The sequence below is a fragment of the Canis lupus genome, chromosome 30 (assembly GCF_011100685.1).
Source record: "Canis lupus familiaris isolate Mischka breed German Shepherd chromosome 30, alternate assembly UU_Cfam_GSD_1.0, whole genome shotgun sequence".
NCBI lineage: Eukaryota > Metazoa > Chordata > Mammalia > Carnivora > Canidae > Canis > Canis lupus.
This window is the reverse complement of record NC_049251.1, coordinates 17,595,734-17,609,667: the sequence shown is the minus strand read 5'-3', so window position 1 is coordinate 17,609,667 and position 13,934 is coordinate 17,595,734. Positions and strand designations below refer to the sequence as shown.

Below are 13,934 nucleotides of genomic sequence, written 5' to 3'. Positions count from 1 at the left end.
AATAAATAAATAAAATTAAATAAAAAAAAAAAGCGAGAGAGAGAACTTAGTAACATGAATGAATAGCAACACATAGGCTGGGAAATGTAGTCTTTATCCCAGGAATCGGTTTCCCAGCTAAAAACTGGAGATTCTAATGAGGAAAGAGCAGGCAAGGAAGAAGAAAATCAACAACTGTCATCAAGACACAGTCCCTGCCCTCTGGACAGATAAGGGAAGGAAACACCTGTAAGAATGCATAACAGGGTATCTAATTCACACTGGGCAAAGCTCTCTAGAGATATGGGCTTCTGAACTGAACTTTTAAGGAAGAGTAGAAATTAGTCAGGCAAAGGGCATGGTGGTGGTCGGTGGTGCTGATGGTGGTAAGGGAAATCCTACATAGGGGAAGTAGCAACTTTCCAGAAGCTGAAAGATTAGAGGAGTGAGTAGCACTTCAGTGTGGTTGCAGTGTATGTTTAAAGGTCAGGAATACTAAAAGATGAAGTTGGAAAGATAAGTAGGTAGGTTAGCTCATGTCATATCTAGTCTACATTGCATAATAATTATTTAGAGTGACAAAATATTTTGAAAAAAAAGTTCCCTCTCAAGCTCTCATTTAAATGTTTATGAAACCACTAAACATTGATATTTAAGAAAATCAGTAATATTTGTAGAGCATCTTACTTTTCACAGTACAATCATAAATAGTGCAAAGATAGAAGCCATTTACTACAATTCCTCTAAGATGATCAGTCTTCTCTGATCCTAGCAACAAAAGAATCCAACTAGATCAAAATTTTCCTTATTTACCTGCTTATAAGATTCATAAGGATTAATCTCTGCTTCCTCACAAAAAGTGTCTAAAAATTGCTCTGTGTTCAGTGTATCCATATTAGAGACAAAAAGCTAAAAAGCCTAAGGTGTGAGTTACATAGCAAAGATTCTGAGTGGTAGTCACCAGGAAGACAGTAATTTGATGCTGCCTCCAGCAGAGGACATTCTTTTAGAGTTCCTGGACTCAATTCCAATGCCCCACCCTGCCAAAATCAAGCAATTCTCAGACACCAGCAGGGTGTCCAAGAATTCAACTCAATTCTGACACTATCTACCCAGAGATAGTATCAGATGATTCTACAGGTTAAGGGTTATCCTGAAAGACTGTCCTTCACTCCCCACTTCAGATGCCAGTTGCAAGCCCCGGGCTGTTACCTGTGCTTCTGAACCAACTGGCTACTGATGAAAGGTTCCAGTGACCTTCTCCTTAGGTCAGATTAATTTGTTAGAGGGACTCAACAGAATTCAGAGAAACATTTACATTTACCAGTTTATTAAAGGATATGACAAAAGATACAAATCAACAGATGAGATACATAGGGCAAGGTCACAGACAAGAGAGAATCTGTGTTCTGGGAGCCTGAGGCTCAGCTTGTTGGTACGCAGAAATGTTCTGCTTCCCCAAGCATGGGAGTTCTCAAAAAAAGAACCAGTAAGCTACCTTCTTGAGTTTTTCACAGAAGCTTCATTAATAGTCATGATTGACTAAGTCATTGGCCATAGGCTCATTCAATCCCAAGCCCCTCCCCCCTCCTTGGAGGTGTGGTATGGGGAGAGGTAGGGCTGAAAGTTCTAACCCTCTAATCACAGGCTTGGCTTCCCAGGCTATCAGCCCCCAGCCTTAGGTGGGGTCCAAAAGTCACCTCCTCAACATGACAAAAGACACTTCGACCCCTCTCAATACATAGGAAATTCCAAGGGTTGGGGAGTTCCTGTGACCAGGAACTGCAGATGAAGACCAAATATATATTTCTGAGTGACCAAATACATATTTCTTATAAATCACAACACTGCAAGCATCATAATAAATATGTAAACATTTTCATCCTATAAGTGCATTCTTTTTTTTTTTTTAAGATTTTATTTATTTATTCATGAAAGACACAGAAAGAGGGGTAGAGACACAGGTAGAAGGAGAAGCAGGTTCCCTGTGGGGAACCCGATGCAGGGACTCAGGCACTGATCCTCTGGGACTCTGGGATCACGCCCTAAGCCAAAGGCAGATGCTCAACCACTGAGCCACCCAGGTGTCCCCTATAAGTACATTCTTAACTCAAACAAAGCAAAAATAGTAAGTCGGTGGCCATGGAGATGACCAGAGGTAGAGTTTGGGTCTGTGATAAAGAGGGTTTGCACAGATGGCTACAATAATTCTTCCTATATCCTTCTGCAATATGACTTTTCTGCTCCTCCCATCGAAAGATGGAATTTATTTCCCTCTCTCTTGAATCGTGATGACCCTGTGACTTGTTTTGACCAAGAAACACAGTGGAAATAATTCTGCGTATTACCTTTGACACTGGGCCTGAGGCTGGTATGGAAGTCTGTCTAGCTTAGGAATGATGAGAGGCCACGTGGAGGGAAAGTAAGGCACCCCAGGTAACAACTAGCATCAATTGCCAGCCATTATGCCATCTTGTACCTTCTACCCCAGTGACCCCTCCAGCTGAATGCAACCATATGAGTGAGCCCAAGTGAAACCAACAGAACTCTTTATCCAATGCACAGAGCATAAGAAATAATAAATTGTTGTTTTAAGCCAAAGTCTTAGGGTAGTTTGTTACATAGCAATAGGTAACTGAAATAGGATCATTCCCTTGGTATTTTAGATTAAAATACATTACCACTATAGCATACGACTCAAAAGCAATGAAGGCAAGGGTGCTTGAGTGGTTCAGTCAGTTAAGCATCCAACTCTTGGTTTCAGCTCAGGTCATGGTCTTATGGGTTGTGAGATGGAGCCCCATTTAGGGCTCTGCACTCAGCAGGGAGTCTGCTTGAGATTCTCTCTCTCCCTGTCTCTCTACCCCTCCCCTCTGCACACTCTCTCATAAATAAATAAATAAATAAATAAATAAATAAATAAATAAATAAATAAATAAAATGAAGGCTTGCTATCACATCCATTTCAAGTTTAGTATAACAGACTACAAAATGAACTGGTAATAAGGAGTCAGAGTGTTCATTACTAACAACTGAAGAAAACAGCAGCTTAAAGTGTTAGATATCTGTAAGACACCTGTAGGGGTCTCCAGAACTAGAGGGAACATTTAGACATGGATATTAGAAATAGAAAGCAGAATCAGACTTATACCACATGATCTTACTCATGTGGAACCTAAAAAATAAAACATGAGTAAATAAAAACATGGGTATTAGATTCCTGAAACAAACATACTCACTTGGAAAATTCAATATTTAAAACACACAGTTTACCATTAAAAAACTGATAACAGATATATCAAAGAGCATTACGGCACTCCAGATTTATGAGTAGAGATTCCAGTTACCTTTGTAGGTAAGAATGAGAATGACAAAAATGATGCCCCTTGACGCATGAAGATAAAATCCTTGAGTTCTGTGGTATGGCAGTTACCCTCCAAGAAGGCCCCCAGTGATTCTCATTTCCTGGTACTCATTCTCTTGGGAAATATGCTCCCTAAATTATGGCTAACCTGTGTATCCAGTAAAATATGGTGGAAGTAGTGGTGTGTGAATTCTGAGGTTGGGTTATGAAGATATTGCAGTGTCCAGCTTGATCTCTCCCTTGATCACTTACTCTTGGGGAAGCTGGTATGTCTTGAGTACACTCATGCAGCTCTATGGAGAGGACCTCATAGTGAGGAACTGGGGGTTCCAACTAGCCACTAGGATCACCTTACCAGCCATGACAGTGTGTCATCTTGGAAAAAGGTCTTCTAGTCTCAGTCAAGCCTCCAGGTGACTGTAGCTCTGGCTGACACTCCTTTAAAAGAGGTTTATTAAAATTATCGTTTATTTACCATAAAATTCAGTGATTTTAAGTGTACAATTCAATGATTTCTAGTAAATTTACAGACTTGTGCGGTTATGACCATGATCTAAATTTAGAATATTTTCATCATGCCAAAAGAAATGCCATGCCCATTAGCAGTTACTTCCCTTTCCACTACCAGCCCCAGGCATTCACTATGTATTTTCTGTGTCTACATATTTGCCTTTTCAGAAAACTTAATCTAAATGGAATCATGTAATATATCATCTTTTGTGTCTAGCTTCTTTTTAGTGCCTAGCTGACATTTTGAGAGACTCTGAATTAGAACCTCCCAATGAAGTCACTACTGAATTCTTGATGCACAGAAATGGTGTGTCTATTGTTGAAGTTAGCCACTAAGTTTGGAAGTAATTTGTTATACAGTAATAGACAAATAGTACACATGAGTGTGTAATTACTGCTGGGAAACTAAGTCCCTCTGACATCCATGTTCCATTAAACCCAACCCCAAAGGTTCAACATTTGTTACATTAAAACTTGTGGACATGAAAAATTATAAAATTAAAGTATTATAAAGTAAAATTATAAAAATTATACTTTACAGTTGTATTGGCATGTTCTGTTAGTGACACAAAACTGTTACCTTTCTATTTTTTTTAATTTTTTTAATTTATTTATGATAGGCACACAGTGAGAGAGAGAGAGAGAGGCAGAGACACAGGCAGAGGGAGAAGCAGGCTCCATGCACCGGAAGCCCGACGTGGGATTCGATCCCGGGTCTCCAGGATCGCGCCCTGGGCCAAAGGCAGGCGCCAAACCGCTGCGCCACCCAGGGATCCCACCTTTCTATTTTTTAAAAGAAGGTCACTTCCAAATCAGAAGAAAAAGTCTCCACTTTATTTTTAGGTCTACACAGAAGATAGGGTAAGTGAGGAAGAAATGAATTATGGATAATTAAAATGGGGTGGGTGGGCTACTAAGGAAACTTATTAGCCTGGAAGGAGATTTGGTTGGTCACTTTGGATAACAAAAGACTAGGCTGTAATTGCAAGAGACTTAACTAGCCAATTGCACACTTAGATTTTGCTATCAAGAAGTCTTTTAGGGGCACCTGGGTGGCTCAGTTGAGTTAAAGCATCTGACTCTGGATTTTGGCTCAGGTCATGATCTTAGAATCCTGGGATTGAGCCCTGCATTGGGTTCCATGTTCAGTGCAGAGTTGGCTTGACATTCTCTCTCTCCCTCTCACCTCCTCCCTGCTTGTGCACACCTGCTCTTTCTCTCAAATAAATAAATCTTAAACAACAACAACAACAACAACAACAACCACCACCACCACCACCACCAAAACAAATGGGGCTCCTGGGTGGCTCAGTCAGTCAAGTGTCTGCTTTTTGCTCAGGTCATGATCTTGGGGACCTGTGATCAAGGCCCATGTTAGGTTCCCTGCTTGGAGGGGAGTTTGCTTCTCTCCCTCTGCCTCTCCACTCTGCTAGTGTTCTGTCTGTCTGTCTCTCTCAACTAGATAAATAAAAATTTTTTAAAGTTATATAAATAATTCAGGAGGGAAGAGAGGAACAAGTAGATGCAGGCTCCAGATTTTGAGTTGAGACCAAATGGAAGAAGGAAGAGGCTTACAATTTTACAACTGTGGAATGAGTCAAAACTTCATGGAATGCTGTAAGACAAGAGCCAATTGTGAAATGCTTTAAATAATAGCGAGTTAATAAAGCCTTGATAATAGGAGTATAATTTATTGTTTGATGATGGTCTTTACTTAGTTTCTAATGTCGTGAAGGTTGAAGATTAAGAGATTCATCTAGAATCCAGAAGTAGCAATGGTTTTAAAGCTTGGAAAATATTTATATTTTTATTTTTTTAAGATTTTATTTATTTATTCATGAGAGACAGAGAGAGAGAGAGGCAGAGACACAGAGAGAGAAGCAGGCTCCATGCAGGGAGCCTGACGTGGGACTTGATCCTGGGTCTCCAGGATCACACCCTGGGCCAACAAGTTCATTTCTTGTTATGCAGCTATTATTCACTAAAATACTAGCTTCTATAACACATATACCATTTTTTTTCTGTTTTTCAATATGTATTATTGTTTAGTAAGATATTTGCCTTTAAGTATGAGCATGATGTTGAAATTTTTTCAAATTTATTATTTTGCTGCATGTTTCCAGTTTTTACTGAAATGTTGTCTACATGTATTGTTTGTCCACATGTACTAAATATCTTATAAAAGAAATTTATTTAAATTTGTTGTATTTAACCTTGATTGCTTTATACCAATTTTTACTGATATGTGCTATACATATATAAGAATTCTCAAAAATTTGATATGTGGCATGCTTTTCTGTTGCTAGTACCAAGATGTAGCACCAATATTTGCCTTCACGATACTTCACATAAAGGTGGGGCTCCATTTACCGAATATTTTTTTGTGTGTTTTGTTGTCTGTTATGTTTTCACTATTTTTTTTAGCTATATGACTTAGTACCTTTATTTGTGATTATAATATATAAATATACAAAACCTGTGATTTCCTAGAACTTAATATACTGTACATTGTATACTATATTAACATGAGCATGTAATACTTCCCTCCACAAAACCACTGTAAAATCTTTTAAGTACTTTCACAAATATATACATGTATAATGAAAGGTATTTATTTCCGCCATAAATTTTTCTTGCAAGATTGGATGCTTTTATTCACATTCAAACCTTGTATTTCAGTGAATAAAGTACAGTTGACCCTTAATCAACATGGGTTTGAAGTGTACAGGTCCACTTATACATGGACTTTTTTTTGATAAATACAGTTCAATACTGTAAATGTGTTTTCTCTTGCTTATGAGTTTAACCTCCTTTTTTCTAGCTTACTTTATTGTAATACATATAACATACAAAATATATGTTAATTGACTGTTTTTTATTATCTGTAAGGCTTCCTGTCAGCAGTACGCTATTAGTAGTTAAGTTTTGGGAGAGTCAAAAGTAATACAGGGATTTTTTACTGCACTGGGGGTTGACTTCCCTAACCCCTGCATTGTTCACGGGCCAACTGTGCTATGATTCAGGTGCTGCAAAACAGAGAAAATAAGACTGTGATCCTGACATAAAATATCTAAGACTCTAGAGGAAGAAACAGACACAAAACAGTAAGTGATATGTGTGTTTCAAGAGGAAGAAGCCTTGAGGTATTTGGGGGTGGATAAGGAAGGCTTTATTGAATAGGTGATTTTTAAACTAAATTGTGGTTTACCAGGTCAATAAGAGGAGGAAGGGCATTCCAGAGAGAGCAGAGAGCATGAACCAAGACAAGGAAGCATAAAACAATATAGTACGCTCTGGAAATGGCGAATAGCTCAGTGAGGCTGGAGAATAGGGGGTGTGGGGGGAACATTCTGAGATAAAACAGAGGACTCCACAGAAGTCAGAATGCATGGGTCTGTCTGCCAAACTAAGGAGTTTAGACTTCAACCTCTAAGGAGAGGGGATTATAAGTGGGGGAATTTTTTCCTTAAAAAAGATTTCTCCAACTGCAGTGTGCCAGAGAGCAGAGATGGAAGGCAGTCAAACTAGTTAGGAAGCCATTACGGCAATTAAATGAGAATGGTGAGGTCTGGAATGAAAGTAAATAGCATGGGGGAATGCTCAGGGTCATGAATGAGGGACCTTGATAAGTGACTCTTAGATTTGGGCAGGAGAGGAAGGAGCCAAAAGTAGCTCTGTGGTTTCTAGCCTGGGTGACTTGGGGGAGGTTATAGCACTAAACAAAAATGAAAATGTCCTAGGTCTTTGGAAATTAATCTTGGACTCCTTCTCTCTTCCAGGAACATACTACCAATCTCTGGCAGGCCTGTGCCTCCTATCTTCCCCATTCTTCTAATTACCTTTCACAGTGGTACAAAGTCATCTTCCTGAAGCAGCTCTGATTGTAGACGTTTCTGCTCAGAAACATTTGATGGAGTCCCCACTGCATGCAGGATGAAATCTAAACTTCTTCAGGAACAGTCAAGACTCTCCTTGTTCAGGCAGGCCACAGGCTACCTCTTGGATACCTTTATCTTGCTAAGCATCTTTTCCTTTCCCTACTCTATGTAGCATTTGCTCCAAACATTAATCTTTGTTCCCTAACGCATTCTGTCATTTTATACCTTGAAGCCTTAGCTCCTGCCATTTCCCCCATTTGAATGCAGTTTCTTGCCCATCTGAAGTCTCAATCACACTTTTGGCGTCCTGCCTGGTTTTTTAGACAGTTGGGTCTTGGAATCCCTTCTATTCCCTTACCCTAGTGATTTCTACGCAGTAGAGGTTCAAAAATTGGTGATGGATTTACCTGGAGCCGGGATCTGAGTCTTGCATCCCAACCCACCGACAGTTCAGCGTACAGTCTGGAAAAATGAGACGATTCTGCGAATCCATGACATCACTCATGAAAAAGAGTCTAGGGGAGTCACCTGTCTCTAGGGCTTCCTTTCACTATCTAGAACATCCGTGACAAAAGGTGGAAGCAAAATAATTTGCGGTCAGGGGAGTACGGCTTCTCCAAATAGTTGGAAGATGCCTTTATTGTTTATGTAAAATAAAATACCTGGCGTACTGAGGCCCTACGGGGATCTCAGAGCTTCCGAGACGGAATTTCCCGGTGACTGGCGTCCTCCTGAGGTCCACTGCCCTGACCGTCGCGCGGTGTCCTCGGGAGTGGGTCAAACCCTCGGCCCGCGGGAACCGAGGCGCACCCCCAGGGCCCTGCCGGGGCCCGGCCCCGCCCCGCCCCCGCCGGCCGCAGCCCCGAGGCCCCGAGGAACTCCCGCACGTCTGCGCGCGCAATCCCGGGACAGGGTCCACGCGGCGCGCGCAATTGCCCTGGAAACCACTGCGCGCGCACGCGCAAACGCGGGGCGGGGAGCAGGACTGAGCTAAGAGCTCAGCGGCTGGAGGAGGGGTTTGCCCTCCCAGTCTCCCGTAGCTTCCCTCGAGGGTGGGCGCGCGCACCGCCCTTCTCCCTCGGGCGGAGCGTCCTCTCCAGCACGCTCCCGGCTCACGCGCTACCCCGTCCCCCCGCCCCCCCCCGCCTCACACGCACCCTTGCGCTCCTCCCGCAGTTGTGCGCCGGTGCAGCAGGCAGTGGGAGCATCCGGGCATTTCCGCTAGCGAGCGGCGATCCGGGCGGCGGCAGCGGTCGACGAGCTTCCCATGGCAGGGACGGGGAAGGGGGACGGCGAGAGGGGGGCGAGGCGTTAAGCCGGAGCCGCCGCGGGGTGGGTCCCGAGGGAGGCGGAGGGGGAGGCGCTCTCGCGGTCCGGCGCGGGGCTCGTCGCTCCTCTCGCGCGGTCCCTGCCGGCCCGGGCTCCGGAGATGCATCTGCATCAGGTCCTCACCGGGGCTGTCAACCCTGGAGACAACTGCTACTCCGTGGGCAGCGTCGGGGATGTCCCCTTCACGGTGAGCGGCGTCCGGGAGCTCGCGGGGGGGGGGGGCACCGGGGGCCGAGATCCGCTGTCCCGGCCCACGCCTCTCCGGGGAGGCTGTGCGGTGTTGGCGGGCCCCACCTGCGCCCCCTTTGCAGCCCTGTTTCGGGGGAGGGGGAAGCGGGCGTGGGACTGCGAGTCCTGCGGCTGCTGTAGGAAATTACCCTTCAGGGAGAAGGATTAGGAATCCACCGCACCGTCCGTCCTCAGCAAACGGGCCCCGGGGGGGACTGGACTAGAAGGTTCCTCTCCTAGGGCGGCCCCCGGGTCTGCGGTGCAGGAAGATGGTTGCAGTCGCCGAAACCCCGGAGTGTCCGTTTCGCACCTGCTCTGGGCGTGGAGGCGAGGACTTGGTCTCGTCTCGGAGCAGGGAGGCGATGCTGCACCTGGCTCCCTCTGCCCGCCGTGTAGGGCAGCGAGGAGCGCCCGAGCCTGTGGCTTTAAGCCCCAGGCGGCCCGACCTTCTTCATTTCCTGACATGCAGAGTCTTAATTCCAGCAAGGAAATAGAACATTTCATTCTTTGCCCCCCGAAAAGTCTAAATGGAAGGCTTCGAGTGACAGTGGCCTGGAAAGCTAATTATCACGAGATCACAGTTTGGTGACCTTCCTAGGTAATGTTTAATCCGTTTGCGAGGTAGGCTGGTTTGTTTTTAAACTAAGGCAATGCAAAAATTTTATAACTGTTTTTGTTCTTGTTGTTTGTACGAGTAAAGTGTGTGTAAACAGTAACGTGTTAGAACCTCTTTCAGATCTCCATGAAAAAGACATGTTTTCTCAATGAGCTTGGACGGATCAGTGCTTTTGGAGAATGGATGTCGTTAGTATAGCTAATTCAAACTAAGCCCTAGAGATTCTTTTATCCATAGATAGACTCCCTTGGAGCAACGTGAGTTCCTTTTCCGTATGAAATTTATACAGGGTCCCCCTTAGAAGGCACTGTAGGCACTAAGATCTTGATTAAATACACATTGTTCTTGATGACTTGTGCTTGATAGAATTGGAAATAGCATAATGATACGCTTTTTAGACAAATAAAACACTTTGGTCTGATGTCTTCTTCCTAACAGCGTGTTTTGAAAGCTGCAGAAATAAGAAAAGGTCCAGCAAAACTGCAGAATCATTATGTAGCACAGTGCATTCTGGAACAGAATTTGTCTATCATTATGATACATTAAAAATAACCCCACTAGATTGCTTTTGGCCGTTTTAATTTTTAAAGGTAATCAACTTGGCTTTGTTTCAGTTTAGAATGAACCTTTAAGGATCTAATTTGCCTGACTTATATTGTTACACATGACCCTATCAATGGTGTCATCTGTGTTTTGTGTCCATGTGACCTAAAAATCCATATAGAGTTGAGCTTCGACTTCAGGTGTATAGAGGCAATTTGGGGCATAGAAGAAATTCCCCTGATGCCCGGTTGTATAGGTGAAGAGGAAGTTCCCGAGCTTAGAGGAGTAGGCTTCCTCCATCAAGAAGTCTGGAACCTTGGGTTATGGGATATTTCCGCGCTATTCTGGTGGTAGTAGTTTTGTGTTTCCATCTAAACTTGAGCAGTGTCTCATTGTAGGAAGGGTGAATAGAACTAAACGAGTTCAGATGCGGTCTGGAAGAGCCAGTGCAGGAACTCTTAGCATTGCGCAGGTGTGGTTATGCTGTAGGCCACCCATGACCAGTGGTCCTTGAAATCATTTTCAAGTCTAACCACCTCCTTAATTCAACCTATCACTAAGGATGACTGACTCTCTGCAGTGTCTATCAAATTTATCCCTCTTCACCTTAGTTACCGCCTGACTGTAGAACCTAAATTGTGTTAATATAAACACTTCTAAACTGGTTTTCCTCATACTCCTCTCTGATCGGTTAATCTTCCACACAGCTACTGGAATAATTTTTCTCAGACACCATTTCACCGCACCGCATTTTTTGGCTTAAGAATATTAAGTTCCTAATAGATGTGTTATGAAATTTAAGCTTGTCAGATATTCTTCTTCCATCTTTGACTTTATTTTTGATTATAAGTACTCCTCATCTTGCCCTTCTGCTATAGACCTAATCATCTTACTCTATTTTACATTTTAAAGGATAGACCTACTAATTATCTTACTCTACCATACATTTAAAAAAATATTTATTTAAAAGAGAGAAAGAAGTGTGGGGATGGCCAGAGAGAGAGAGCGAGAAAAGCAAACTCCCCACTGAGTGTGGAGTCAGATGTGTTTGGGCTTCATGTCACAACCCTGAGATCATGACCTGAACTGAAATCAAGAATCAGATGCTTGAACAACTGAGCCACCCAGGCGCTCCATATCCTACATTTTTATGTTGCAACACAAGAATCCTTGCTTTTTGTTTTCCCAAATATGACTCAAAATTTACCTGGTTTAGGATACTTGCCTATGATTCTGATTATTTTGGCCTTTTGGCATTTACAGAGTCATGCTGCTCACCATCTCATTTTAATATTTTAGTTTTGAGTGCACTGATCCAGTTATAGTTTCACTGTGAACTAGAAATGACCTTCTGAACCCTACGAAGAACAGATTTGCTTAAAAAAATTGAGAACAAGCTGTTTTAAGTACTCTAGTATCAACTAACAATTATTTGAATGCCTACATTAGTATATTAAAAATAAAAAAAAAACCCACAAAAGTAGAGCTCCTTTACATAGAGTGTACCATTTGATTTTATAGCAATCAGATGAAAAACTTTAGTTCTGGGTCAGATGACTAAAAAGGGGACCAGCCAGGACTGGAATGGAGGTCCTGTGACTTCTCCTCTGGGAGGCTTTTCTTTGTAGTATGTTTCTTTTCTAGCAGAGTGCTTGCTTTGGAGGGTGTGTGTATGTTTAGAAGGAACAGTCACGGCCAGTGTAGAAAGAAAGACTGTCTTGCAGCTAGACAGTGGTTTTTAGCTAACGTTATCTTTTTTTTTTTTTTAATTTTTATTTATTTATGATAGTCACAGAGAGAAAGAGAGAGAGAGGCAGAGACATAGGCAGAGGGAGAAGCAGGCTCCATGCACCGGGAGCGCGACGTGGAATTCGATCCCGGGTCTCCAGGATCGCGCCCTGGGCCAAAGGCAGGCGCTAAACCGCTGCGCCACCCAGGGATCCCCTAACGTTATCTTTTATGATAACTTGAGGATCTTTTCAAAATAGTGTAGATCATTTATTTCAGTCTGTAAACTACAAAGTTTTTGAAAGGAATTATTGTTTTTTTTTTTTTTTATTGGTGTTCAATTTACTAACATACAGAATAACCCCCAGTGCCCGTCACCCATTCACTCCCACCCCCCGCCCTCCTCCCCTTCCACCACCTCTAGTTCATTTCCCAGAGTTAGCAGTCTTTACGTTCTGTCTCCCTTTCTGATATTTCCCACACATTTCTTCCCCCTTCCCTTATATTCCCTTTCACTATTATTTATATTCCCCAAATGAATGAGAACATATAATGTTTGTCCTTCTCCGACTGGCTTACTTCACTCAGCATAATACCCTCCAGTGAAAGGAATTATTGTTAAAGGATTATGAAGTGTTCATGACATTGTAATTGAAAAACAGTGTGTTATATATATATCGCACTGTGCGTGGTGGGTAGTGGGTGGTGTGATTATCTGGGTTGTGAATGACTACTTATGTCACCATGGCCCAATCTGTGCTATGTTGTCATGATGGTGCAGTTTATAGTGGACAGTCCCAGTGATGTATGTATCTGTAGTGCTAACACACGCTATGATGGTTTTCACTTGTGTTTGGGCAGTTAGTGATTTTTAAAAACAATTGCGATGTTATAAATGTAGTTGTATATATCACCTTTTGTAGTTGTATATATCACCTTTTGATCATTTTGTTCATTTCAGTGTAAGAGCTAAGTTATGGAAATACTGTTATTCTGTGATAAATCAGGACCCAGATAATCCAAGGAGATGATCTTTTACTATGTATGAACTTTGTTGTAATTTATTTTTCTGAGACATTCCCAGCTACCTTCTTCTATATGAATGTTTTAAGGTTTAATACAACAACAGATAGTGTAAATTTTCCTTATTTTTTTTTATTGCTTTTCCTGAAAAATAGTATTTAGTTTTTCAAATTTTTTCCTGTAAGCATTAAAATATTAATTAAGATAATGATTATTAATATAATTATTTTTTTTCGCATGTTGGCCTTAAGGGATACAGCATATTTTCACGTGTATAAGGGCAGTTCATGTTATTCCAGTCTGATATGAATTCAACACATTTAGTAAAGTTTGCAAAAATTAGTCATTTCCACTCAGTTTATCATATGCTGGTAGAGATTAAAAATGATGTACATAATTATAATGTAAGGCAGGTGAAAGAGATCACATATAGTTGGGAAGATAAAAGATTTCATGTAAGATTGACAGTTGTAAAGACAGGTATTAGGCCCTTCTGGATGGCAGGAACAACACAAGCTGAGGAATAGTGTGAGGATAAATTATTGGGTGAATATTCCTTCACAAAGAAATTAAAAAAACACAAAAGACTACCTAATTAAATAAGAAAACACCCTCAGAATGTTGAAAAATATAACTTGCAAACATTACTCAAAACTTTTTAGGAAAATGTGTTCTGATGCTTCCTAACTTTTGTTGTTTTGCCTTTTTCTTAAAGTATCACCAGAAGGTTAGTAAT

At 42.0% G+C, this 13,934-nt stretch overlaps 2 protein-coding genes and 1 long non-coding RNA gene across 3 annotated transcripts in view; 2 read left to right on the top strand and 1 right to left on the bottom strand.

Annotated features, from left to right (window-relative positions):
* The window catches only part of SCG3 (secretogranin III), a 98,037-nt gene extending 89,488 nt beyond the window's left edge, over positions 1 to 8,549 (bottom strand). The window contains exons 1-3 of the mRNA XM_038580422.1: positions 8,394 to 8,549; positions 8,139 to 8,193; positions 3,699 to 3,781 (exon numbers count right to left, since the gene is read on the bottom strand). Of these exons, the coding sequence (XP_038436350.1) occupies positions 3,699 to 3,718 (20 nt within the window). The 5' untranslated portion in view covers positions 3,719 to 3,781; positions 8,139 to 8,193; positions 8,394 to 8,549. The remainder of the gene's footprint in view (positions 1 to 3,698; positions 3,782 to 8,138; positions 8,194 to 8,393) is intronic.
* LOC119866892 lies at positions 6,161 to 7,956 on the top strand. The gene is made up of 3 exons (XR_005381661.1): positions 6,161 to 6,207; positions 6,877 to 6,957; positions 7,633 to 7,956. It is a non-coding gene; the product is annotated as an uncharacterized LOC119866892 (long non-coding RNA).
* Positions 8,550 to 8,784: 235 nt separating the features above from the next.
* Positions 8,785 to 13,934, top strand: part of DMXL2 (Dmx like 2) — a 152,974-nt gene continuing 147,824 nt past the window's right edge. The window contains 1 exon segment of the mRNA XM_038580419.1: positions 8,785 to 9,247. Within this exon segment, the coding sequence (XP_038436347.1) occupies positions 9,161 to 9,247 (87 nt within the window). The 5' untranslated portion in view covers positions 8,785 to 9,160.